The sequence below is a fragment of the Aspergillus brasiliensis genome, assembly GCF_001889945.1.
Source record: "Aspergillus brasiliensis CBS 101740 unplaced genomic scaffold ASPBRscaffold_6, whole genome shotgun sequence".
NCBI classification, from domain to species: domain Eukaryota; kingdom Fungi; phylum Ascomycota; class Eurotiomycetes; order Eurotiales; family Aspergillaceae; genus Aspergillus; species Aspergillus brasiliensis.
This window is the reverse complement of record NW_027137447.1, coordinates 590,001-615,585: the sequence shown is the minus strand read 5'-3', so window position 1 is coordinate 615,585 and position 25,585 is coordinate 590,001. Positions and strand designations below refer to the sequence as shown.

The window sequence follows — 25,585 nt, the reverse complement described above, 5'->3', positions numbered from 1 at the left end:
TATAATTAATGTGTATATTCTTATTTCGGTGATCTTGCGTAAGCACGATTCAAATCTGAGTGTCCATCAGATGCTCGAAGCCCGTTATGTCGACACTCTGCATTAAGCCAGTCCAGTCTGGAAACCCGAGGACGCCCATGTCCCAGTTCACAAAGTCGAAAAATGACTCTACCATGGGCGCCTCTGCTTGATCGGCACCTGGTTGGGTCTCAACTGAGCGCGCGGCCTGCTCCGCGGCCACCTGCGTATCCCGGATATGCAACGCCTTGTCACGCAGGCGAGTGATTATCGCCCACTTCGGCCCCGGGTTTGGCCACAATGGATCCTTCTCGGTGAGGTCAAAGACTAAGTTGACTGCTCGCCATGCACGTTCAACGTGCACCCCCAGTGGATACACACAGAGGTGCCACAATATGTAGGTGAGGAGAAAATAAGGCATGAATGTAGAGGAGAGCCAGCGATATCCGCGGAGAAGCGGGTCGATGAACATTTGATTTGTGCGTTCGAGGGCTTGGCAGGCGACGTCCAGAGTTTTGGTCTGCAACTCACGGCGCTCCGCGACCGATGTCGCGTTGCTATGTGTCTGAAGGGCTTTTTGATTCGCGTACATTTCCATCTTTAGCACTAGATTCTCCCCTAGCAGCATGCCGTGTCGCTGAATCGGGATGTTCAGATCGCCATATTGCGTATAGGCATTGTAGACGTGCTCTTTTGCTTCCCGCACTATCTCAGCAGGATCCTTGCCAGTGGCTTTGGTTGTCAGTGTGCGATGCAACTCCAGGCGCTTTTCGTTCACTATTGTTGTGATCAGGGAGGCCGTCATCTCCGTCCAGCGGTTTTGGGACTCCGGTGGCACTGTCGCCGTAGCAGAAAGGTCCTGATCGTCAATATTCGCAGGGAATGCGGTGTCGCAGACCTCCTCGCCGCTATTGACACCAACCCCGTGGTCCTCAACCGCCCGACTATCAGCAGTACAAATGTGCCACCAGAGTCGGCGGCGGAGCTCACATTCCAATGGAGATAATTTAAAGTGTCTCCCGTCACGGTGAAGTCCGATCGATTGTGCTGCCCGAATAACCAACCCTCGCATCGTCCATCCAGATCGACCGCTGTTGTAATAGCGCAAGCACATCTAAGTATTTAGTGTCATAAGCTACAGTTTAGGCCACGATTAGCAATATTAGCCAGCTGCTTACCTGGTAGATACTCATCGCCTGCAGCGACGTCAAAGTGGGAGAGTCCAGAAAATTCGACTGATAGAGAGCAAGTTCTAGCCCTTGCTGGTATCGCTTGACTTCCGATCGCCTCTGTTCATGTGCTGGGTCCTCAGCCAGCACACTTGTTGTGGCCGCAAAGAAGATGGCAAAAAGCAGAGCATGGAGATCAGCGGGCGCGGCCGCTGGCTGATTGATAGCTGCGAATATCCGCGGCTGAGTCGACGGAACGTGCAGTATCTTGATTATCGGGTCGATGCGGTTCAAGAACGTCTGCCAGAGCTGTGTTGCCTGCCACTGACACGGGTGGAGGGCATAGATATCTCCTTCCTCCACAAAGCGACTGACAAGAAGACCTTCCGCTCTAAGCGAAAGTGGCCGTCTAGAGCTGCTGGCATCACTCTTAGGTGTCCCAATGGCAGATTGGAGATCTTTCTCATCTTCCAAAACGCGAGACAAGAGTTGTTCATTGATATACCGGCCATCCTCAACTAGAAGACCGTCGTGCGACGATGGCTCCGCCACCGCAGTTGTGCCCGTCGGGGACGGTTCTTTACTAGAAGGGGACCCCGCACCTGGCGCAGGAATGGTGCGTCCGTCCGTCACTTCGTGCTGAAGATGAGGCAGCGATCGGTTTCCAGCCAGAGCCGCGATTGAGCGCTCAAGTGACTCCAGTCGGGCAATGACATCAGAGTTGTGTACTTTGGGGGGCCGACGCTTGACGCGATTTGGACCGGGATATTGACAGAGCACATTTGCTCGTATACAAGACCCACATGGAGAGCTCTTATCGCAGCGGACCTTGCGCTGGTGGCAGCGCAGACAGGACCGTTCGACGTTATAGCGGCGTGCAGATTCCATGGGGACGCTCGTTTGGGCGCTGCAGCGAGTCAGTCGGTCAGATAAGATCCGACCTGCTCATTCCAACAGATTATGGCAGACTAAATCGTAAGGGGTCAACTCAATAATTAGCTTAGGAAATCGTGGTCGGAGAGTTGATGCGACGCCAAAGTAACCTCGGGGAGACGGCCGTTCGCGAACAACCGAAGAGCGGGCAGGTGACATCGCTGAGTCAGCCTGTCAGCCTCCACGAAATGCTTCGAGCAAGTTAGTTACTTGTTCAATAACGAGACACAGGTTCTATCACGAAAAGAAACAATATACAATGAAGACTACAAACTACTGATCTGTTGTGTGCTTACAACTAGAAGATCATACATTCTGCAAAGAGGAAGGCCTATACCGGCAATGACATAGCAACTTCACCGTTGTAGAGATTTGCAAAAAACGCGGACGCAAACTGACATAGTAACACAGGTTCTGGCTTTTCGCAGATAATATTGCAGGTATGCTATATAATATAGGCTATTCTTGTCCTGCAAGAGGCGAAGGCTCACAGAAAGCGACCACGCTCGGACAACCAGCCCGCAACATAATCGAAGCAAGTTTTGACGGTGTCTCCAAATTCCCCAGGGTACGACTCACACTCAGTACAGGTGTAAATACCGTGCTGGGCACCTTGAACAAACGCGATCGAGGTATCGTTGCTTTTGACGGCATTGAGATGGATCTTCTCAGCGTTCAAGTACTCGTAGTGCCCAGTCATCCCCATGGTCAAAAGCGGGACGCTGACGCCCTTGATCGAGGCCGCAGGTGCCATTTGGGTGGACTCATAGTCTATGCCTTCCAAATTATCTGCCAGAATATTGAAGCTCTCGTTCGCGCGGATGGCCAGAGTGGAGAGATACCGCCGGACAGTGGTCTTGAGAGCAGCCTGTTCCCAGGAGTTGGAGACATCGTCCCAGCCGGACGGGACACGCACGGAGGGGATAATCTGCTTGCTCGTGCCGTTTGCTTCAAGCAGAGTCCAAGGATAGGTGGTGTGATGCAAAGACCGAACGTCTTGAGAAATGAAGAGGTTGTTGGTAGCAAGGTAAAGAGCCGCAGGAATGGTAAGGGGCTCGTCATCACCAAACATCCCATTGCCCTTCTCAATCTCCTTGAGGCGGTTCTGGGCATGTTCCAGGACACGGTTGTTGCGAGCCACAATGCCTTTCACGAATCGCTCTTTGAATTCCGCAGTAAAGTTCGACTGAGTGCCATTACTGAATCCGTTATCGGGGTTATAGATGTTGAGAGACTGGTTGAGCTTTGAGGTCTTAGTCTCATCTTTGATAGCCGGGTTCAGGCTCAGCAGGCCCATGGTGGAGATGCCGTAATTAGCATCCAGCAGCATCAGGCCATCCGCAGGCTCAAGGCTAGCCAGAGTACTGGAACAAGGATAAATCTTCTCTGGACTATTGCACGCGGACACCCCATTCTCTGCGACGTTCTGATATTCGGCCATCATCGCACCGCCACCACTGTGACCGAGAATTACCACCTTGTCTATATCAGTCTGGTTGCGCAACCAGGCCAAGCCCGTATTCGCCTGGAGCATCATATCCTCGAAATTGATGTCTGACATGTATCCGGATTTGCTAGCTTCGTTGTTGGCACAAAACACAGTGAATCCGCGCTGCTGGAGCTCGGTACAGCCGACAAAGGACGTGTAGTCCTGCTCCGCATGCATGATATAGATAGCGATGCGCGAGTGTGGAGTCGTGGTATTTGGTCGGTAGAGCCCACCAAGGACACCAGTATCATCGAAGTCCTTTAAAATGGGGACAGGCACTTGAGAGGCAGAAGCGAGTTGAGCGAGCAATGCCAACCCAACAAGGGGATTCAAGACGGCGTTGTAGGACAGGCCCATATTGGACGTATATGCAAAGCGACAACAACCGTTCCGTTGGGTAAGAGGGGTCCTTGTTCTCCTAGCAGGAGAGCAATTGGTTTTATAGTCATCGTCACCGATCAAGCAGTCCCCACCTCACAGCCACCAACGGTCTTCATCTCTGTACCAGAACTTCTGTTGTGATGATTGGCTTCCGAAAGGCCTGTGCGAATAAATTCTCGGACATAGACGAGCCAGCTTCCGATGAATAGTGTTGTCAGAACCAGAGCATCCATGGGATCCTCCACTTCCGGTGGCGCCATACAAGGAGCCATCATTTATGCACCTTCTGCGTTATCTCCGAGGTGTCGATCACCATACTCATCAGATTACTACTGATAGATGGCCCAACCGTGCGTGTTCAATAATGTAGTAGTATGCGTAGCGGGTCTACTTCTCTTGCTTCGAGGCCACTTACTCACATCGGAATTGCTCTGCCTATTTGCCGGGATACATCAGCGCAATTACAGCATCCCTAGAGATGACATCGAATGATCCAAACCCAAGGATGCATACAGTCATACTGCAAGCGGCATGGCTGGTGGTGCGGGGAGTAGTTGCACGCCAATTAAAGGCCTTTTGAGGAATTGAAGGAATTGAAGACGTGCAGAAGAGTGCGGGGATGCGGGGTTAGGTAGACAATCACTCCTTCACCAACACTGCGGGCAGGATTCATCGTCATCCACATACACAACGAGCTCTGGTGGTGCTCGCTTGCTTGTAAGAACCATGAAATTTAACACCGCCTGCTTAAAACGGCAAACTGCTCCGAGGATGCAGACGGAGCGCTGCAGGTATGGTGCTTGCAACAATACGACACCACATTCAGAGCTGTGTTGTCCGCACTGGCTAGCTTTTCTTGTCGGTGGTGGCCATCCCTTGGCTTTATTGAGAGCAGTAGGCCTTGTCACCTTGGCTGAACGGACAATCTGATATAATGTCAACGAGAGAACGTTCATCTTGCTCCATAGCTTACTCCCCAATGACATCTATCCCGTCAGGACTAGAATTGAAAGACACTAACCATCAGTGAGTAGTGAATTCCCGGTCTTCATTCACATGAAAAACTGCCTAATAAATCTCGTTGTCCGATAATATCAATCCTGAAGGATACTTTCCCTTTCATCGAGACTATCACACAACACCAACTACAAGAGTCATTCCAGAAGGGCTCATAAAGCGAGTGTCAGGTACTTTGCAGTCAGCCTCTAGCCACAACGAAAACGACAGTACCTATACTACCCCTACCCAATTGAACCTAATAACCCCAATACACCCTAGACCAATATCACGGAGAAAGCCAATACCGGGTAAACCATCTATCTAATCCTATTACCCGTTACAAGCCCGCGGTAAAACCAAAACTAACCTACCTATAAGGCCATCAGCAACACCATCAGCGAACATATTAATGCTAAAAATTGTAAATCCCTCAGATTTCCGTTAACTGCGGAAAGAAAACGTTCTTGAAACCACATACTACCTCCTATGTATCATGATCCATAACAGTCCAGTCACAAACGAACGATGGGCCACGCATATGCCCGTGATTGCCGCCGTTGAAGTGGATCTTAGTTGTTTCGGTCGGTGTTTCAGCATCCCTCCCCCGCCGTCCCCCATCCTCCCGTCTCTGTTTTCTCCTCAAAATGGACGGGACGGGTGGTCTGATTTGTGACTGATTAATAAGTAAATATAATACAAGAAAGGCATTATAGGAGGTTGCTACGGAGTTGTAACTGAGCTGACGCTGTAGATGGAATGTAGGCTATGAAAGTAGACGGGACCACGGGTCGCTTTTGATTTATAGTGTTTACAAAGTTATATACAAGAATGTGAACAACTTTATCCTTGACCCTCTATTACCTCTTCCTCCCCCTCTTCCCCTTTTCCCATTCTCTCTTTCAGATAAGTATCCGTCCGGAGCGAGTGCATTTACTCAGAAACGCACTGGGAGTAGTAGGGGTTCTGGACCTTGCAGGTGTAGGGGCTGGCACAGACGGTAGGGCCGGTCCAGTTGAGACCACCGCACTGGTAGTACTCGTTCACCTCACCGGCAGAGTTGGTAGCCGAGGGGCCCTGGGGGTCGCTGACGCCGACGACACCGCTGCTGCTAGCAGCAGCGCTGGAGCTAACCTGGCTGGGGGCAACGGCAGCAGTGGTGGTGGGAACGTAGACAGGAGTGGTGGCGAAAGCGACGCTGGAAGTAGTAGGGGCGACGGCAGGGGTGGTGGGAACGACAACAGGGGTGGTGGCAGCGGCAGCGCTGGAGACGGCGCTGGAGGTGGCGCTGGACAGCTTGCAAGGGGACTTGGACTTGGACGCGACCTTGCTGAGAGTAGTCTGGCCGGCGGCGCTGGCCGAAGAGGAAGAAGAGGAAGAGGCAATCTCAACCTGCGTGGCGGGGGTGGTGGTCTGCACGAAAGCGGCAGTGGTGGTGGAAGCAGCGGAGGTAGCGGAGGTAGCAGCGGAGGTAGCAGCGGCAACGGAGGCAGAGGCAGAGCTGCTGGAGGAAGCATCACCGCTAGGGAAGTACTTCTCGAGGATGGGCAGGTAGGTGGAGTAGGCGGTGCCATCGGTGGGCTCCAGAGAGTACATGTAGGTTCCCCACCAGGGACCGGCAGACCACCAGGAAGCACCAACCCAGACGTCAGAGTTCTCGGACATGTACGAGAGCATGCCCTCGACAGCCTCCTCACACACAGAGTTGACACCACCGGCGAATTCACCAATGATACCCTGCTTGTTGTTGGTCTTCAGCCACTGGGTGGCCTTCTCGATGCGCTCCTGGCCGATCGTGGAGCTGACACAGGTCTCCGAGGTACCGGAGCTGTCGGAGTCAAGGTACTGGTGCATCTCGTAGATGATCTTGTCCGCACTGTCGGTAAGGCCGGACAGGTCGTCGTTGTTGTCAGTCCAGTCCCAGGCACCGGTGTAAGCGTTACCCTCGACGAAGATGTACTGGGTGGTGGCACCAGCGGCACGGATACCGTTGATAGCAGCCTGGTTGAGGTCCAGAACCAAGGACTGCTCCATGTCATGGTACTCGTTGTCTAGGCCAATTAGATATCTCCTCGTATAAATAGTATAGTAAGGTCTACTCACTGGTATCGAAGATGACCTTGTCGTTGTCAGCGAATTCGGTAGCGACGTTCGTCCACCAGGTCTTGAAATCGGAGGTGGAAGTGATGATGCTTCCCTCACTGCAGGTTGTTAACCATCAATGCCATCTATGCTATCATGCTGTTTTCACTTACAAACGTCCGTAGTTGTGGGGGTCGAGAACGGCGTAGGCACCGCTGTTGGTAACGAATTCAACAGTCTAGATAACCCATTAGACTTGCAAAACCATATATCAGAGACATGAACCATAACATACCGACTTCAGGTCAGAGAGGTAAGTCGAAGCGAAAGAGCCGGTCAAGCCATCGGGAGTCAAACGCTCCATGAGGAAGGGGATACGGAAGATGTTCATGCCCTTGTTTCTCAAGACCTGGATCTTGGAGGTATCGGGCCAGGTGTAGTCGGTTCCCAGAGTGCCGGGGAGAGCGGAGCCGAATTCAGCGCCGGATTCGCTGGTACCAACCCCTAGTTCTGTTAGAGTGGTATATTGAAGCCGAGACAAGCATCACTCACACTTGAAGCCAGAGTCACGCTTCTTCATCTGGCGGCTGGGGAGAGCGGACACCAGGCTGGCGGCAGAGGCCGCAACGATCAAGTTGCTAATTCTCATTTTGAAAAGAATGTACGTCGAACTGGTCGATCAAAGGAATGAATGACTAAGGTAAGAAAGAAGGAGTGAAAACACAAGATAGAAGACAAGTAATGAATGTCAAGAGCCAGTCTTGAATCTGATGTGCCAAGGAGGACGAACGAACGGTTCGTCCTCCCCATACTTATAATCGATCACTCGGGCAAAAGCAACCATCCCATAATTCCCTATCATTTCTCTGGTCCCACAGCTTAATCTCAGCAGACGCCTCGGGGTGCTTTCTCTGAGACAGTTAACTTGTGGCCCGCCAGGGGATCCATCCACTAGAGTGGACTCCCTGAAGTCGAGAACATCTCGCCGAGTCGTCCGATTCCTCCGAATTAAGGGCACTGGACCGGCGCTGGGCTAGCGCCGGTCCCTGAGCGACCCTTAATATCTGGATACGCCACGGGCGGAAAAACAGGAAAAAAGAGCCACGAATGCAGCTTCTTGAGCGCTGTAAAAATGTGAGAGTCACTGAATATGATCCAGACTCGGTAGTCACCACGGCATATCGCCGAAGTGCTTGGGAGAACGCTGGGGTGGTGGTGGAGAGAGCGCGTAGACCGTTGTTACAACTCAAGGCTTAGCCACCTAATGGAAACAGCCATGTCCGCATCGTCGCCACCATCATGGAGGGGATGCACTGGCCCCGTGTCAGTCGTCCTTCATTTCTCCGGGCCAAAGTTGCCTGCCTGGAAGCGTGGGGCCACAACATGGCATTGTGCAGGCGATCTGATCAAGATGAAACGAGTTAGCAGCCTAAGCTTCCTGTTCGTTGGTGGAGTGTCCCACGGTTAATTAAATTTCTTCCGGGCCGGTGGGAGCACGGAACTGGTCAATTGGGCCGAAGACAAAGAAAACCGTTAGTCTATTAGCATTCATATCGGCATGCAGATTGATTGATCACTTTTGTGTCCTCCTGTCCAGGTTTCTTCAGTGGTAATTTCTGGCCGACCCGTCTGTATCCAACGGTGAGACAATGAATTTGGGAGACCCACAGGAGCCGTCGGTGGAAGTCAGGCGGTCCTTCAGTCAACTATGGGAATGTCATGCTTTCTTCCAGCCAGATCCCATTTGTCTATTGGGAAGGATGTAGAGTCTTGGGAATTGGGGGCAATAGTAAGACATTATTGGGAGGGGAGTGAGCGGGAGTGAGAAGGTGAGAGGAAGCGGAGATGGCGGCGACTCCTTAGAACACCTCCTGAGAACACGTGCTGAATTGAAGTGCGAGGCTGGCCAAAAATCAATAGTACAATAATCCCCTCAAGCCATTAATATGAATTGCCTCCTAATCTTCCAGGACTTAGAATCCCCCCATGATAGTTCCACCCGGAATACCTCTAGCACTGAGCATAGCATGTCACTTTCGGCCGGCTGGGTATTAACTCTGGCAATGGCCAGCTTCTACGGGCTTCTAGGAGTCATTCCCTATTTATTATTCACTCCATATCGCGCTTGACTTCCCCGGAGCTATTGATTTTGGCTTACTATTTTAGGACTCTTTTATATTGGACGTTTTAATGGATATTTACATAGCCACAATCATCGAGACCGATTGGAAGGCCGTGAGCGGAGAATTAGATTGCTATGGATTCTGTTCGAAGCATCCCAGGGCATGCCATCGGCAACTCATAAGGCTTTGTCAGCTTCATTGCTGTGTTGACCGACATGAAACTCGAATGAGCGATCACCCTGGCCGATCGGGATCGCATTTGCATCGTTGTCATATAATGTGCGTTCAAAATATCGCACGCGTCCATCCTTACTAACCAGGACTACCGTTTGTTTTTGAGTTCCATACGCACCATGCAGGAATGACAGATCCATTGCATGGTGCTCTCCGCCCGCGGCCCCATTTGTCTGCTTGCTATCCACGCACACAGGAGCTACTGTGTCTGCCGGCTTAGCGGCTTTCTCCCGAGTACCTAGGATAGGAATGAAGATGCTCTTGCGGAAATACGGAAGGTAGTCCTCCGCGGTGGCATCTTCTGAGAGTTTCGGAAGTGTATTGGTGCTCAGCATCTCAAGGAACCGGGTAATAAGAGCATCTTCATCCTCCCGGTCCTCCACGTGTGTAGCAATGGCTTCATTCATTAGTCGTTCGCCGTCAAGGATTTTGGGCCATGACCGATCCTCGAAGACTGTGTTACTGAGGCCCAACGTTTGACCGGATTTCGTGGCAACCCATGCAATTTGGTCCATGGTGGATGAGCGATTGGAGACGATTGCCAGGGGCTCGTTGATGTATCCACAAAGCAGGCTGAACCCACCGACATTTCTGGCGGTGGGACTCGCAACCATATCCTGCACATATTCCCGAGTTGACCGCTTCTCGTCAGAAGGCGCGGCAAGCCAGCTACAGACAATGGCCCCCCGGCTCTTCGCCCCAATAGCTTGTTCGGATGTATTTTCACGGTAATTGGTCAAGACTGCCACTTTGCCTTCTCTGGTCACACCCATCCATGTTCCATGTGGCTCTCGCGCTAGATCACGGCCACCTAAGATGTTGGACCCTGGTGAAGGCCACCAGTCAGCGGGGGATGTCGGTCGACGTAGGTATTCCTAGACGCTGTTAGTTTTGGGCGGATTCGAGCATGTGGTCTGAATAGTTATCGCGTACATCCCTGTTGTTGATGATGATCAAGGAATAGGAAGGGTGTGCGGTCGATAATAATGCGATACACATTGTGGCGATTCTGGAGAATAGAGGTCGCAGGTAGGAGGAGTTCTGGTGCAGCAATCCTATTTTGAGCTCGGCGTCAAGCAAGTGAGCTGCCGCCACCTATATGAGGGGAAGAATAGTCTCGTGCGACAGGCGGGTAGGATCAGGCGACGGGTAGTTATGATGTACAATCACAAGTTTCCATAAGGGTGTCCGAGTCTGATGATTACCAGTAGCAGGGGCCCTGAATTCAGTGAGCAGAGTCAACTCAGAAGCGTAAGGCGAGACTGTTCTGGCGGTCCAGAAAACAGGGCGACCTGTTGGGCACTGAGGTCATCCGACAACATGTCCGGCAGTTCAGCTACACCGCCTTCGCGATGCTAAGATACTAGACAGTCCGCTCCGGCTGTGAAGGATATCATCGTACAATTCAGTCAATGCTAGATTGGATTGAAGAATTGGTGACTGAGCTAAACTTCACGGGGTTCTGCTATTACTTTGGGTTTGCAGAGCACTCTGATGTGTGAGTAGTAAGTGTTAGTGATCGATAGTAATTGTCGTTATTCAATTCGCTGCAAGCTCTCACTCTTAGGTACAACTATATATATAGTAGTCTTCCTAGACTGGAAGACGACGGTTCCAATTAGTTACTAGTAGTATCACGTTGAATGAAGTCGTTAATGTTCGGAATATGCCGTATTAGCATATATAAGCAGAATAACTTATACTACATGCTGATGGAACTGTAACATATCATATGTATTCTTCATTCAACTCATTGACTGATAGTGATTTGCGTGCCTGTCCATGACGTCAATAGCGCGGCAATGCCCGAAACGGCAAGGCGGGCAGGCTGCCCTTAGGATGAAACTAGTCCCGAAGTGGAGAGCTAGATTGCCTGAGCCACACGGCTGAGTTAAGGCATCCGCACCAATACTTGCCTAATGCGGTAAGTACCACTGTAGGGCTCGATGGATCATCGTGGCTTGGCCCCAGTTTCTCAAGGCAGCCACACTCCGTCTTGGGTCTCTTCTCCCTCGGAATTTTACTTTCGTTCCTATTCTACTACCACCTTCTTCTCCCTCCTGAAACCTGCAGGCCAATCCGCTAAGATCTATAAAGTACCAGACGTTCCTTGCGGCTGGCCGCTCTCCTTTGTGCTGGTCCGCTGGTCGCGTGAAGCTTCTGCCCCGCAATCCAGCTGCAGTTCAGCTTACCGATAAATCCTTTCCCCCTTCTAGCACTCTTCTTTCCAAAGGAACTCAGCCCAGGAAACGGACCGAACTTCATACAATTGCCCATCATGTTCGGGATCATTGCGGATCTGTTGTCGTGAGTATTACCTGCTATCGTCCGTCACCGAGTTCCCGGCGATGCCGGACGACTCCGAACCCTCTGGCCCTATGATTTGTACCCTGCACTTTCTCCTACGCTATGCATATGCTAACGATAGCATGCGTTCAGCTCAATCATCACGATCCTGCTTCCTATCTTCGCCTCCTATAAAGCCCTCCGGACTGCCGACCCTTCTCAGCTGGCACCATGGCTTATGTATTGGGTCGTTCTGTCGGCCGTGCTGATGGCCGAGTCATGGACAATTTTCATTCTGGGATGGTACGGCCCCGAGACGATCGCAGGGCATGCTTAAGCCCGTCTGCTGACAAGTTGTTGCAGGTTCCCATTCTATAGCTGGATCCGCCTTTTTTTCTTCTCCTATCTTGTTCTCCCCCAGACGCAGGGAGCTCGGAGTTTATACCAGGAATATGTCGACCCATTCCTCGAGCATCATGAGCGGGAAATTGAGGAGTTTATTGGCCGCAGTCATGAGCGTGCCAAGGCTCTAGGACTTCAGTATTTCTACCAAGCCCTGGACTACATTCGGGAGAATATTCTGGGCTTGCCGGCCCAACGTCCCGCATCTCCTCCGCCACCGACGGGCCCGGCCGCCTATGCGCAGTCGCTCTTGTCCCGGTTTAACGTCCCAACTGCCGCGGGAGGCACTGCCCCAGCTGCAGGCAATGACTGGCTCTCTGCCATCGGCTCTGCAGTCGCTTCGGTTGCATCTGGCAAGAGCGCTGAAGCACGCGGCGAGGAGCTGTCTGCCAGCGGAACACTGCTGCCACGGGAGGTCGCCTCCATGTCCCGTGCGGACAAGGCCAAGTTTATCTCCAACCAAAAGGACCTGTTGGAAGTGCTGCGTAGCGCTCTGGCCAAGGAGGAGCGTGACTTGCACAGCGCGCCCGCAGAGGTGGACGACCTGGCGTACGGTTCACCGCTGCGAAAGAACCGCAGTGAGAACTCCTTCACTCATGTGGAACATGAGGATACCCAGGAACGCTCGTCCGAAGCGCACGGCCGCACAAGCAGCGGCAACTGGGCCTCTGGTTGGTTCGGGGCCGGGGAGCACGCTGAATCCTCGGGTGCAGACCATGGACACGACGGCGCGAGAAATCGGGCTCACTAAATATCTAGACCAAGCAGGTAGCTCTCTTGCATGAGACTAGCATTCCTTCTCATCAAATAAAAGCAAGAATGATAGGACAAGATCTGTTAAGAAGCAAATGCAGCCGCAGCACAGCTGAAACAGCAGAGTAGCAGCACTCCGCAAGTGGCCGGGACGTATGCGAAGTGAATGCGCCTTGCCGCAGTCTCTTTGCATGAGCCCCTCATCAGCGTGAGCGTGTAGAAGTGTTCAGAAAATCCCAACCCAACAAGCACCACCACGTAGATACTGCCAGCCTTGCGTTCCAGCTGGGTACTTATAACCATCCCCTCCCTCATTTCCCCCACCCACCCCAAGGCGCAGGAGAACCAACCAACAATTTCCGCAACGCCATCACAATTATGCGACTTACCACTCTGCTATTCATCCTCGTCCACCTCCTAGCGCTCACCTCCGCAGCCATGACAGGCAACTTTATGGGAATGGGGTCTGCATTCAACTTCACCCAGACGGCCGCCCAACGCCTCCAACAACTAGCCGGGCATCTCGTCCCGGATAGATCGAGTCTGAACATGACAAATCTGATCTGAATCTGAGTCAACTCACCAACCGAACCGGTCCCCTCGTGGACGCCGCAAAACCGAAGATCGTCCGAGCGGGGAATGCTACGAAAGACTATGTTGTGCAACATCCCTTCCAGGTAGCATCTAGTATCCTGGGATTTGCCTTCCCAGGAGTGTTGCTTAAACTAGTGGGGTATGGGCCCTTGGGACCGTATGCGGGTATGTGTCTATCTATCTACTACTATTACATTCATATAACATTTTCTGGGATGATATCGCTTGATGCTTGCTATTTTACTACTTAACTACTGCTTGGGGTGGTGATTACTTCTGTAGTTGGTTGGTTGGTCATGTGGGTTGTTGCTGTGTGTGGATGGTTGGTTGCTCTACTGAATTGCTGTGCACGGAGTAACTAACTACTAGTACTTACTGACTGACCCTATCACTTGATACTTGTTTATTAGGGTCATTGGCATCATGGAGCCAATCCTACTTGGGAAATCCTGTCGCACGAAGTTTCCGGGCGTATTTGCAAAGCGCAGCGATGAATGGGTATGCGGCGGCTCCGGTGGTAACCACCGTGCGGGGGGTGATAGTGTCAGCTTGGGGGTATTTGGCGTGGAAGGATGGGTTTGGTGGGAAGGGAGAACAACAACACCAACAACCACAAGAAGAACGACAAGAGAAAAAGTCACGGTGAAGGTGGTAAGAAAGATGTGAATGATTTTGAGGATGAGAAAGTGAGGATATTCCATTCACCGGTATCTCCATCACCAAGGCTGTGGCTGTCTTGTTTAGACTACTAGTTAGTTAGTTACTCTTCGTTTAAGTACATGCTGGCAGTCAATAGCGTCGGCCCAATCAAGGCAGGAAAATAATAGACTAGTACTAAGTAGTAGTATTTGTCGGCCGGTTGGCCGATGTCAAGTCAGGCATGTGAGGAATTGGAAAGGCAGGGGAAATAAAAAACAACACGGCCTTGTCTTCTTGCATAGCCGGGATGAGGCGAGATCGCACAAATCCCGACGATGTATTTGAAAAAAAAAAAAAAAAATGAATAAGAAGGTAAAAAAAAGAAAAGAAAAGGAAACAATATTACTTTTTATTCTATTAATAAACCTGCGGTGTCTACCTGTCTGGTCTCTCTGTTCTGCTAGTTATCGATAGGGATGGATGATGGTAGGCTGGATGCATGTCGGTATCTCCTTGGAATGCTGGGAATCGGCCTTAACGTGGGTGGTGTTTGTTGACCGGGCGATCGGGGGTGCATGGTTGGGTGCTCGGGCGTGGGAGGAAGATCGGTTTGGTGAGATGCCGCAACCCATCTCTATTTTTATTCTGGTTAATTCTTCTTCAGTTCAATTCTCTTGCCTTAAACACTAGGACCTGTGTAAGTAATCTTCTCTAGACCTATTCTTTTGAATATGGTCAAGTAGACAGTTAATCTTGGGAATATGCTGCAACTCCCGCCGTCAGCTGAAGAGTTGTGCAAGTAACACAGCAATCAAGCAAGAAGCAGCGCAGCAGAGTTAAGGTGTGGTGCTGCCGAATGATTCCCATGACCGTATCATACGGTATTGGAAAGTAAGCTGCTTGCTTTGTGTGGCAAACGCCAAACCTATTTGTATGCCTCAGGTGTCCATATGATAGCATCCAGCGTCATATTGCTGTGGCTAACAATTCACTAGGAGCTACGAAGATAGGCAGAAGAGAAGAAACAGCAATACAAGACCCAACCTAACACATCATCCTCATTCACTGATGATTCAACTCGGTAGTATCAACGCTTCCAGCGTCTCGCCACGGACAATGTGACTCTGTGGGTGCTAGAACCAGGAAGCGCCAGTGCGAGCCTGAGCGAGTAGCGACAAGATCTGGTAAACTTGCTAGTCAGTTAGTAAGTAATGTTCAATGAAAGAGGGTTGGTTATTTACCCCCAATGATACCACTCTTGGCCTAGTGACATCCTTGGCTCCGGTGGCCGTCGCCGCCTTGACCCGATGGAGCGGAGATTCCGCGTTAAGATGTTAACTCTTGTAGGTCCAAAAAGAACAATCAGATGGCGCAGTCACAGTCTGACTCAATCACAATGGGGTGATTCATCTCTGTTTAGACGCACATTCCTTCGTTTTCTTACTAGGGTCTAAAACCTGAGAAGTATTGACGTGGTTCTAGCTACACCTAACTCTTTTGTGCTTGTGTTTGTGTGGGTTGTTCCGGGTAGTCACTTTTTACACCTTGGTTGCTTACCCGTTTGGTGTGGTTCTGGCGGGTGTCCTTACGCCTAAACCCGAACGGTAATTAAAAAAAAAAAGTGAGAGAAAGAAAAGCACCACCACCAGAAGGAAAAAAAAAATAAAAAAAACCACCACCACCAACTTTTACCGGCCAAACACCAAAAGGAAAAAAATAGGGAACCGAAATCTTTTTCCCTCCAAACTTCTCGCCATTTTTCCTCCCCCCTCTTTTTTTTCCTCTTCTCCCTTTTCCTCTTTTTCTACCCCAGACCCATCGTCGTTGACCACGACGTGATATCTTTCTTGCTCTGTGGTCTTCAACTTCCTTCTCCCCTCCTCCTTCCTCCCCCCATCGCTCGTCTTTCCGCAGACGACCCAATCTCCCCCTCTTCGATTCCTTTCCCGTTTCGTGTGGGAATCTTTGGATGTGCGGTTCTAGAGCGTGTTCCTCTTAACTGCGGTAACACCACCCTTGACATCACCCTTGCTACTCCTCCGAAAAGCCTCACGCCTTTCTAACGCAATCGTCTTCGTTTCTAAAATAGCTTTTCTGACGCCTTCCGTCCTCTCTTCACCCTTCTCCATCTTAAAATCACTATCAGCGCTTGAACCTCTTCGCGTATCACCTGTCTAATGAGCTCGATCCCTCCCAAGTCAGGCCTTCAACCTCAAGGACAGAGCACCTCGACTCAGGCCGCCTCCTCCGCACACACTTCCTCTCCTTCAGTGGGTGGGAAATCTTCGCCTCAGGCGCCGGTTCCTACGCCCTCGTCTACCTCGACGACGGCTCCTCGTTCCTACGCCAACGCCACCAAGAAGTCCGCGACGGACTCGACCGCCGCTCCCGTCACCGTGGGCGGCCCGTCGCAACATGGGAAGTCGACTACAGCATCTCCTGTGAGCGGCAAACCCATGCAGCAATCCCAAACCCCCGGCGTCACCATCGTCAATGGCGCCCCGGCCCCGGCCTCCCAGGGCGACCACACTAGAAAGCCGTCCGTGACTATCACCTCCGCTGGCACCTCGGGCTTCATCCCCAACGGTGGCCAAACCGGTCGTCCGAACAGTCTGCAGTTTGGCTTTGCTGCCAACCAGCAGTCGTCTCCCAACATGGGCAATCCCGCTGTCCTGGCGAACCAGCCTCAGTCCGGTCTCGGTGTTACTCCGCCCATGAACCCTCGCGTGACTTCGCCCCAGACTTCTCCTTCTCCTATCCCGCAGCCCGCCTCGAGCGGTGGCCGGCCACCGCCGTCGTCGTATCAGTCTCAGGGCAACGTCCCGAACTTTGGTAGCTTCGGTGACGCTGGCGACAACGTAAGTGGCGATTTTTCTTGTCTATCCTTCCTACGAACCCTTTGCTAGTTCCTTCCCACCTTTCTTTCCTATTCATCTCACAATCAATACAATCTTGTCGACGAGAAAAAGATGGAAAAGATGAGATGGGGTGGAATTCCCTAGCTAGGAATGGGGGAAAATTTGCGGAACACATCTCTTTGGCTTGGCATTCCGACTGCATACCTGCCCGGTGAAAATGTTGTTACTAACAATTATGCGCTAGCAACAGATGCGCCCGGCTCCTCAGGCACCCCTTGGCCCTGGCGCTCAGTCGACCCATCTGCGTCGCGAATCCTCCCAGTCGACCCACAGCGACATGAGCAACCATATGGGCGGCGGTCCCGGCGGTCGCGGCGGCTACCACCAGGGCGGTCGTGGACGTGGATTTTCGCAGTCGAGCTATCAGGGACAGATGCCCTACTCGCCTAGCGCCAGCTTCCGTTCGACCCCCAATCAACCCCGTGGTGGTCCCAACATGGCCCCCCAGTTCCCTAACCAGCCACGCCCGATGCCCTTCCCCAACTCTCCTCACCAGGCGAGTCGCAGCCCGGCGCTGGCCAATGCACACCCGGCCACTCCTCAGATGAACCAGGTCCCGATGGCCCATCCCCAGATGGCGCCTCCTCAACCCTACTATGGCCAACCCATGCCCCCTCAACCTGTGAGACCCCATCCCTTGCAAAAATCTTTCCGCCGCGGTGGCACCTTGACTCGGAAAAAGGGGACACCCCGTACCCTGGCCCCACCCCGTTCCTCTGTTGCCCATAATCCCCAACTCACTCTACCTCCGAATCTGGCGCCAGAAAGTGGCCATTTCGAACGCTATCTGACCATGATGAAATCTAAGCAGGGATATCCCACCTATGACCCGAACTACGGCTTCTACCCTGGTTACAACATGGCAGGTGTGCCGTACATGCCCCCGTCGCCACAGCCTCGCTCCGGCATCCCGTACAACCCTCAGGCTCCGTACATGCAGAACCACTACCCGGTGCAGCCCGCCGCACAGGCCACAGCTCTGTCTCGTAGCCCGTCCCATTCGAACGACCGGCCCGGATCGAGCTTGGGTCAAGGCCAGCCCCCGGCTGGTGCTCCCGGCCCCGCTCATGCCCACAATGCTAGCCGTTCCTCCAACAGCCCCGCCCCTCAAAAGTCCTCTTTCGTTATCCCCACGGCCAAGAAGAACGCCGTTGTCATCAAGGACCCTGGCAGTGGTGCCGTGAAGACCTTCGAGAAGGCCCCGGCCTCTCCTGCCCGTGTCACTCCTTCGCCTGTCAAGATTGCCACCCCGACCTCGACTCCTCCCCCGCGTACCGGCAGCAGTGCCGATCACACTCGCACCGATTCCAAGTCCACTAAGACGGATGAGGAAAAGAAGAAGGAGCTGAGAGACGCGGTACACCAGAAGATCGAGCAGGACCGCATCGAGAAGGAGGAGGCCGAGCAGCGTCGCAAGGCTGAAGAAGAAGCCGCCCAGAAGAAGAAGGAGGAAGAGGAAGAGGCCGCGCGCAAGAAGGCCGAGGAGGAAGCGGCTCAAAAGAAGAAGGAAGAGGAGCAAGCTGCACAGAAGAAGGCTGCGGAGGAAGAAGCGGCTCGCAAGGGTCTTGAGGAGCTGAGCTTGAAAGAGAAGGCCGCCGAGACCAAGGCCGAGGAACCTTCCAAGCCCGCCGCTGCCCCTGCCCCTGCTGACGATGACGACATCGACTACGACGCCATCGAACGCGAGATGGCCGAGATTGAGGCTAAGGAGCGTGCCGCTGAAGAGGCCTACTACGCCAGGAAGAAGGCCGAGAAGGAAGAGAAGGAGCGCAAGGAGAAGGAGGAGCGTGAGGCGTACGAGGCCAACATGAAGAACGCTGAGCGTGAAGCCGAGGCCCTGGAAGAGGCCCGTGCTAAGAAGCGCGAAGCCGCTGTGGAAGAGGAGTCCAAGGACAAGGACCTTTTCGCTTCTCTCAAGAAGGGTGGCTTGCCTGCTACTGAGGCCAGTACTCCTGGAGACAGCGGTGCTGCTACTCCCGCTTCTGACATGTCCATGGGACCTCCCGCGAAGCCTGCCAGCGCTAGCAAGCGTGAGAAGCCGGCTGCCCTCAAGCTGGAGACCGCCAAGGCCGTCGAGCCTCCTCAGCCTAGTGCGGCCATGAAGGCTCTGCACTCTGCTCGGTTCGTCGATGATCTCAGCAAGATTACTTACCCTGATTCCATTGTCTCGCCGAACCCTGCGCTGAACGCGAGTGCCCCTGCCGACCGCAAGTTCCACTACAACAAGGAGTTCTTGCTGCAGTTCCAGAGTGTCTTCAAGGAGAAGCCTTCCATTGACTGGGATGCGCGCGTGCGTGAGACCGTGGGCGATAGCGACTCCTCTCGTCCTCAGTCCGCCCGGACGCCCATGATGGGCGGCCGCAACTCCTCGCGCCCTGGTGCCGCCCCGTTCCAGATGGGCAACTTCGGCCAGGCCCCCAGCCGCTCTAACTTGCCTCCGGGTACCACTTCCGCCGAGCGCTTCGCCATGTCGAATGCCGCCCGCACTTCTTCCATGGGCAATCCGTTCGGCAACTTCGGACGTCCCGGTATGGGCATTGGTGCTCCTGGTATCAGTCGCACCAACTCCAGCCCCATGCACCCCGGTATGCCCGGGTCCCCGCGTGTTGGCTCCAGCAACCGCTCCGGTACGCGGACTGGCAGCAAGCGTGATAAGCATGGCGCCAAGAAGGAGGAGGAGATGGCCAAGTCCATGCCTCTCACTGCTGGAATGGAGATCAAGACTCTGCAGGTGTCTTCCACTGGTTGGAAGCCTCGCAGTGTTGGCCAAGCTGCTGCTGCTGCTGCTGGGCCTACTCCTGCCGGCGCCGCTCACATGCCTCCCGACATGGTGCAGCGTAAGGTCAAGGCTGCTCTCAACAAGATGACCCCCGAGAACTTCGACCGTATTGCCGGCCAACTTCTGGAAATCGTTTCTCAGTCCAAGGACGAGAGCGATGGACGTACTCTGCGCCAGGTCATTCAGCTTACATTCGAGAAGGCTACCGACGAGGCCCACTGGGCTTCGATCTATGCCAAGTTCTGTAAGCGCATGCTTGAGAGTATGAGCGCTGAGATCAAGGATGAGAACATCCACGACAAGAATGGCAACGTTGTCGCCGGTGGTAGCTTGTTCCGCAAGTACCTCCTCAACCGTTGTCAGGAGGAGTTCGAGCGCGGTTGGAAGGTCAATCTGCCCCCTAAGCCGGAGGGTGAGACCGAGGAGGCTGCCATGCTGTCCGATGAGTACTACAAGGCTGCCGCCGCTAAGCGTCGTGGTCTGGGTCTCGTCAAGTTCATTGGTGAGCTGTACAAGTTGGGCATGTTGACGGAGCGTATCATGCACGAGTGTGTGAAGAAGCTTGTCGACTACGAAGGTATGCCCGACGAGGCCGAGGTTGAGAGTTTGACCAGCCTGCTGCGTACTATCGGTGCCAGCCTCGATGCCTCCGAGAAGGGCCACGCCTTCATGAACGCCTACTTCCACCGTATCGGTCTCATGATCCAGACTCCTGGCCTACCCAGTCGTCTGCGCTTCATGCTGATGGTAAGCTTCCTGTTGCTGCTGTCATATTGACTTGCTCCATTTGCTAACATTCGCCTTAGGATATCGTGGATCTGCGTGCTGCTCGCTGGCAGTCCAAGGATGCTGACAAGGGTCCCAAGACCATCCAGCAGATTCGTGAAGAGGTATGTATTGGGAATCTTCTCAATGTTTAGGTTGATAATACCTTTTACTGACATTTTTACCAGGCTGCTCGTGCCCAACAAGAAGCCGAGATGGAGCGTCTTCGCCAACAGGCCAACCGTGGTAGCCGCCCCGGCTTGGGTCGTGGCGATGCCCGCAGTTACAGCGGATATGGAAACCAGGCTCCCCCACAAGACTTCGCGTCTAGCAAGGTCGGCAGTGACGATCTCCGCCGCCTTCGCACCACTCGTCAGACCAACCAGCCGATGTCTTTCGGTCCGTCCAGCATGCTGGGCTCCCGCAGCAACAGCGGACGGAAGAATCTGGGCCCTGGCGGCAACTTGGTTCGTGGCAGTGATGACAGTGCTGCTAGCAGCCGCACTGGCACTCCCACTGGCAAGAAGGAAGACAAGGAGGCCGCGTCCTCGATCAACGCCTTCAGGTTGGTAGAGCCCAGAGACGATCGAGTCATGAATTGATGCTAATTTGCTTCTAGTGCTCTGGCAAGCTTGGAAGACCGTGACAACATGGCCACTTCTCCTCCATCCAACCCTACCTCCCCTCTGCTGACCAAGTCGCAACCCGCGGTCGAGCGCCGGCCCTCCAAGACCCCGTCCAAGGACGGTGAGGAGGCCTCATAGATTCTGTCGCAATGATAATGAAAAATGATTCCGTTCTTCTGGAAAGATTCCTCCACTTCTTTTTTTTTTTTTTTTTGACACCTAGTCACGACCATGTCCGTCATGTGATTTGAAATGAACATTCCTCCCTAATCTTCTCGTCCATGATTTCGGCGAAAACCAAAAAAGATCGGTCGCTCATATTATTCCCGTGGAAATAGAGGGACTTCCGACATTCTCTTGTACAATTCTGTTGCTACGACCCATAACGGAAGTGGGGGGTTCTTGAATCTAGCGAGATAGGTTTGGTTCGCAGGAGTGTCCATTGTGACCTTTGCTATGCCCTTGCTTTTATCCTCTTCCATTATTGCTATCATATCATGTATTGCTCTATGTGTTTTCTTTCTTCTTTTTCCTTGCATTTTCAATACCCGGAGAGCTTTGACGGTTTCTCCTCTCCGACACGACGCTGCAGTTGATTGATTTCCACAAGAGACCAGCGTCACCACCGGGGCGGGACTTGCAGGCTAGCCACGACGTTTTACTTATGTCACGCGAGAGACAAGTTTTAGTAGTCATGTTGTTTTTGCCTTTTTTTCCCCTCTCTTTCACTTTACTTCACTTCTGCATTCATGCATCTACACTGGGCTCGGTGTGTTTGCTGGCGATAGCTTGCAGTGTTCCTGCACTTGCTTGTCTTTTCCTTTACTTTCTTAGACAAAATCTCGTTAGAAAAGTTTCTTATTATTTTTCATTCTTATCCTTATTCTTGGTCCTATCCTTCCTTCCATCCATATCTATTCCTTTTCCCTCCACAACCGATGAACTCACCACTTAAGTTTCCCTTCCCAACATTGTCTCAATATAATACAACTTGCTTTCTTGGAGAGAGAAAACTCGTAGTATTCATCGCTCGGTGGTATAGCCTCTGTAACCATCCTTATTGCTATTTTTACTCCTAGTTCTCCTTTCCTTCACATTAGTCTATATCATTGGTGGTGGTAGTAGTTATCACATTATCCTCTCTCTTATTTCGTACTCACTTACTTAGTAGTATAGTATAGTATAGTTAATAATCTTGTATGTAGTAAGTAACACTCATGATGCAAGTAGCTGAGGTGGTAGGTAGGTAAGATGATGAATATATATATATATATTGACTATAGGTGGTTACTTATCATTGCTTGCTTGCTTGCTGCGGTGTAGTCAACTCAGACTTAGAAGAGGAGTTGTTGGGTGACTTTGCAGTAGTAGGTAGTATATATACTGTGTATGTAGTTAGTAACTATTCACTAATTAGGTGTGTGTGTGGGATTGAAGGTACTATGTCTTCGATGATGGGTGGTTGTTTCATTTGAGTAGTAGTTCTTGATTCGTTTCAGTTAGTTTTATTTCGAATGGAGAGATAGAAAGGGTTATGCTGTGAGATACTGTAGTAGGGATGATTACTACGATGTTGGTTGGTGAGTCTCTTAGGGATGGTGGGAAGGATGCAGTATATACAAGTAGTTTACATTGTTGATTATGATCAGCTAGTTTGATCTATGTGTGTATGTATGTATATGGATGCACTTGCGTGCTTGCGCTCTAACTCGCTAAGTGAACAAGACAAGACAGATATGTATGTGATTGAAAGATCATCCAAGGGTCCATGAAAGTGTCGTCCCTAGCGGCATTCAGGCTGTTCGAAGCGAGTGTCGCTTTCTTCTTGGATGGTCCTTTGCTAGGCATCGATCATATATGCTGTAGATAGAACCCAGAGGTATTCTTATGCGAGAGCTGCTGAAAAATTTCACATGCAACGAAGGGCATAGTCGCCTGTTATCTTCTTTGGTATGTGATGTGGGTTGGGATAGGTGCAGACACCATGATTGTCATATGGTACCAGGTTGGTGTTCGGTATGCCTGTTATTGCTCAATCCGCCTGCCTTCCGGTGCCGTCTGGAGAACTGTCTTCGGTTACAATAAGTGGAACCGTCATGTTGGACGTGAATGCTCCTGCATCCGCTTCAGTCAATCCAGGCACCTCCTGCGCCTCAGATGTCGGTTTTGGGGACAAGGTCACATCGCTATGGTGCTCCACGTGCGATACGGTAGGCTCGTCATCTGACCCAGTGTCGATCTCGGAGTTCTCCACGCTCCCTCCGAGAGGGCTCCGGGAAGCGGCATCAGGTGAGCCCAGGGGTGAGGGTGACTCGTCATGACTGACGCTGCTTCGCTCCGAGGTGGAGAGCGAGCTCCGCGAGTGAGTGTATGTCGAAGGCAAACCAAGAGCGGCAGCCACGGCAGCCTCCTCGTCAGGCAATTTTGACACACTGCTATCTCTGCTGGAGCCTCTGTCAAAGATGTGGTTTCCTCGTCGCTCGCTCAGTTCCAGGATGTGATTGTAATTGCGCCTGGCGGGATCTGCAAGACGCTTCTTCTTTTTCTTCTCCCGCTTGGTGGTCGGTCGAACCACAATGACAGGAATCGGTGATTGCTGCAAGCAATACTTGGAGACGGAGCCTGGCAGTAATCCTTGCATGCCACCTAGACTACGGCCCCTCGTGCCCACAATGAGGATAGCGGGTTCGTAGATCCTGATCATGCGTTGGATGATGTCCTGGACTTTGCCGACAGCCAACTCCAGAACCAAGCTGATCGCCTTCTCATTCTGTGTGTTCTTCTGGATCACTTGTTCAAATAGCTTCTCCGCTTCCTTCCGGTATTTTCCCGCCTCGACTGCGGCGTCACTTGCGATACTGGAGTCCTTTTCCACCGCACGGAGACAGACGATCTCGTCGCCATCGTCCACCAACTCATCGATGAGCCATTCGAGGGCGAAATCAGAATAATCGTTCTGATCAGTGCCGCAGAGGAATGTCCGACTGCGGCGCGTGCTCTGGTATCCTTTGTGTTTGTAGTTCAGTGTCAAGGAGAAATCTGCCGCATCGGGATTATCAAAGGTATCGAAGGAGACGCCCCGCTCGTAGGTCCTGAGTAGCCATCATGTTAGAAAAGAATACCAACCGAGGCAAGAATGTATGGACACTCACTTGGGTGGAGGAGGGGATGGACCGCGCCCGGCAGCAGCGGCCGCAGCAGCAGGTTTAGCGTCCCTCTCAGCAGGCACCTGTGAAGGCGAACGCCTGCGATCCGAGACACTAGCAGAGCGACTGGGAGGCAGGGATTCGGAACCGCCGATACTGAATGAAATGGATTTCCTCCTAGAGTCTCCACGTGAAGCTCGCGTGGTAGAAGCGGTCCTGGGACGGCCAGGGAGTGGCTCGTTGCCGTCCAGCGAAGGAAACGACATGGCGAGGGAATGCGCCCGGGTGGGTGGGTTTGGGAGGGAGTGAGGGGGAAGAGGGGTTGGTTGCAGTGGTACCGATCGATTATCCCGGGCGGATGCTTTCTTATCGGAGATTATGTTGTTTGATGATGTCGCTTGTTGCAAGGAAGACAAGATGACAACCGGAGAATAAGAAACTCAAATGAGAGAGTTGCTCAGCCACCGTGAAGCTCCAGACGTTCTGCCAGTGGTACGATGCGCAAGACGCAGACCATGGTTTGGCGGTACAGGATATCGGGCTTATCAGGATGGAGCTCCCCGGGCAGGTTATGCTTGGATGGTGAGCTCGAACGGGAGGACTGGATAGGGAGGCTCGGTTGAAGCGGATAGTAGGATGGATAGAGGGATGGATAGTAGTCGAGTAGCTCAGTCGCTGAGAGAAAGCGAGATGGATCCAGGAAGTGGGATCGAGTCAAGTCACTCGGTGCGGAAGCCGGAAGTGGAATGAGAAGCAGCAAAAGCCGGAAAGGAGAGGGGCAGGGCGGTGAGGAAACTTGATGATGTTATAACTCCAACTACCAAGTAAGTAGACAAGTTAGTAGTAGTAGGAGTACAATAGAAACACTGAGACGATGATTAGATGATCATAACTAATGCATCCACGGGTCAAATTCATTGGTACACAAGAGGACAAGCATCTGGCAAGTCTTGCTAGTTACCTAAGCGGAGCAGACTCTCTTCCTCCTCCCGGCAACAATATTCTATGCCCTTCTCCTATTATTACACACATACCAGCACGGACTGCCTCCTCCCCATCCTAAATGGTCCATTAAATGTCGCGACTTGAGGAAAATATCACAGAGAAATTAACAACAACAACTAACACCAAGTACTAACAAGCAAATATCTGCCCGACCACTTCAAATCTCGTAACGAGCCCCATCCCATCATGAGGGAAATAAATTCTCCTATCTAAAGTGAATAAATAGTCTGGCTCTGATTGTAACTGA

General features: G+C 52.2%; 9 protein-coding genes across 9 annotated transcripts; 4 read left to right on the top strand and 5 right to left on the bottom strand.

The window, feature by feature from the left end:
* Positions 1–49: 49 nt before the first annotated feature.
* On the bottom strand, positions 50–3,966 carry ASPBRDRAFT_30121 (uncharacterized protein; the record flags this gene model as incomplete). The annotated part of the gene is made up of 3 exons (XM_067622735.1): positions 50–1,132; positions 1,197–2,094; positions 2,612–3,966. The coding sequence occupies 3 exons, from the start codon at positions 3,964–3,966 to the stop codon at positions 50–52; spliced, it is 3,336 nt and encodes a 1,111-aa protein (XP_067478971.1).
* Positions 3,967–4,613: 647 nt separating this feature from the next.
* ASPBRDRAFT_43112 (uncharacterized protein) lies at positions 4,614–5,034 on the bottom strand. The gene is made up of 2 exons (XM_067624923.1): positions 5,012–5,034; positions 4,614–4,916 (listed from the first exon to the last, which is right to left on the bottom strand). The coding sequence occupies exons 1-2, from the start codon at positions 5,012–5,014 to the stop codon at positions 4,638–4,640; spliced, it is 282 nt and encodes a 93-aa protein (XP_067478970.1). The 5' UTR covers positions 5,015–5,034; the 3' UTR covers positions 4,614–4,637.
* An 885-nt stretch (positions 5,035–5,919) lies between these two features.
* Positions 5,920–7,717, bottom strand: egl3 (putative extracellular endoglucanase/cellulase; the record flags this gene model as incomplete). Its single annotated transcript, XM_067622734.1, has 5 exons — positions 5,920–7,037; positions 7,090–7,187; positions 7,242–7,306; positions 7,364–7,572; positions 7,621–7,717. The coding sequence occupies 5 exons, from the start codon at positions 7,715–7,717 to the stop codon at positions 5,920–5,922; spliced, it is 1,587 nt and encodes a 528-aa protein (XP_067478969.1).
* Positions 7,718–9,367: 1,650 nt separating this feature from the next.
* Positions 9,368–10,424, bottom strand: ASPBRDRAFT_30119 (NRDE family protein; the record flags this gene model as incomplete). The annotated part of the gene is made up of 2 exons (XM_067622733.1): positions 9,368–10,300; positions 10,359–10,424. The coding sequence occupies 2 exons, from the start codon at positions 10,422–10,424 to the stop codon at positions 9,368–9,370; spliced, it is 999 nt and encodes a 332-aa protein (XP_067478968.1).
* A 1,279-nt stretch (positions 10,425–11,703) lies between these two features.
* Positions 11,704–12,864, top strand: ASPBRDRAFT_195874 (HVA22/TB2/DP1 family protein; the record flags this gene model as incomplete). Its single annotated transcript, XM_067620913.1, has 3 exons — positions 11,704–11,732; positions 11,865–12,014; positions 12,075–12,864. The coding sequence occupies 3 exons, from the start codon at positions 11,704–11,706 to the stop codon at positions 12,862–12,864; spliced, it is 969 nt and encodes a 322-aa protein (XP_067478967.1).
* Positions 12,865–12,924: 60 nt separating this feature from the next.
* On the top strand, positions 12,925–14,106 carry ASPBRDRAFT_674307 (uncharacterized protein; the record flags this gene model as incomplete). The annotated part of the gene is made up of 3 exons (XM_067628890.1): positions 12,925–13,407; positions 13,500–13,625; positions 13,871–14,106. Exons 1-3 carry the CDS (start codon positions 13,245–13,247, stop codon positions 14,104–14,106), a joined length of 525 nt encoding a protein of 174 aa, XP_067478966.1. The 5' UTR covers positions 12,925–13,244.
* Positions 14,107–15,802: 1,696 nt separating this feature from the next.
* ASPBRDRAFT_75079 (uncharacterized protein) lies at positions 15,803–16,269 on the top strand (the record flags this gene model as incomplete). Its single annotated transcript, XM_067629265.1, has 1 exon — positions 15,803–16,269. A coding segment is annotated over one exon (360 nt), but the record flags the coding sequence as incomplete, so codon positions are not given.
* A 7-nt stretch (positions 16,270–16,276) lies between these two features.
* Positions 16,277–21,325, top strand: ASPBRDRAFT_195873 (putative eukaryotic translation initiation factor subunit eIF-4F; the record flags this gene model as incomplete). The annotated part of the gene is made up of 5 exons (XM_067620912.1): positions 16,277–16,957; positions 17,202–20,543; positions 20,603–20,686; positions 20,750–21,126; positions 21,181–21,325. The coding sequence occupies 5 exons, from the start codon at positions 16,277–16,279 to the stop codon at positions 21,323–21,325; spliced, it is 4,629 nt and encodes a 1,542-aa protein (XP_067478964.1).
* A 1,894-nt stretch (positions 21,326–23,219) lies between these two features.
* Positions 23,220–24,599, bottom strand: ASPBRDRAFT_125946 (universal stress protein; the record flags this gene model as incomplete). Its single annotated transcript, XM_067617834.1, has 2 exons — positions 23,220–24,279; positions 24,340–24,599. 2 exons carry the CDS (start codon positions 24,597–24,599, stop codon positions 23,220–23,222), a joined length of 1,320 nt encoding a protein of 439 aa, XP_067478963.1.
* Positions 24,600–25,585: the final 986 nt, after the last annotated feature.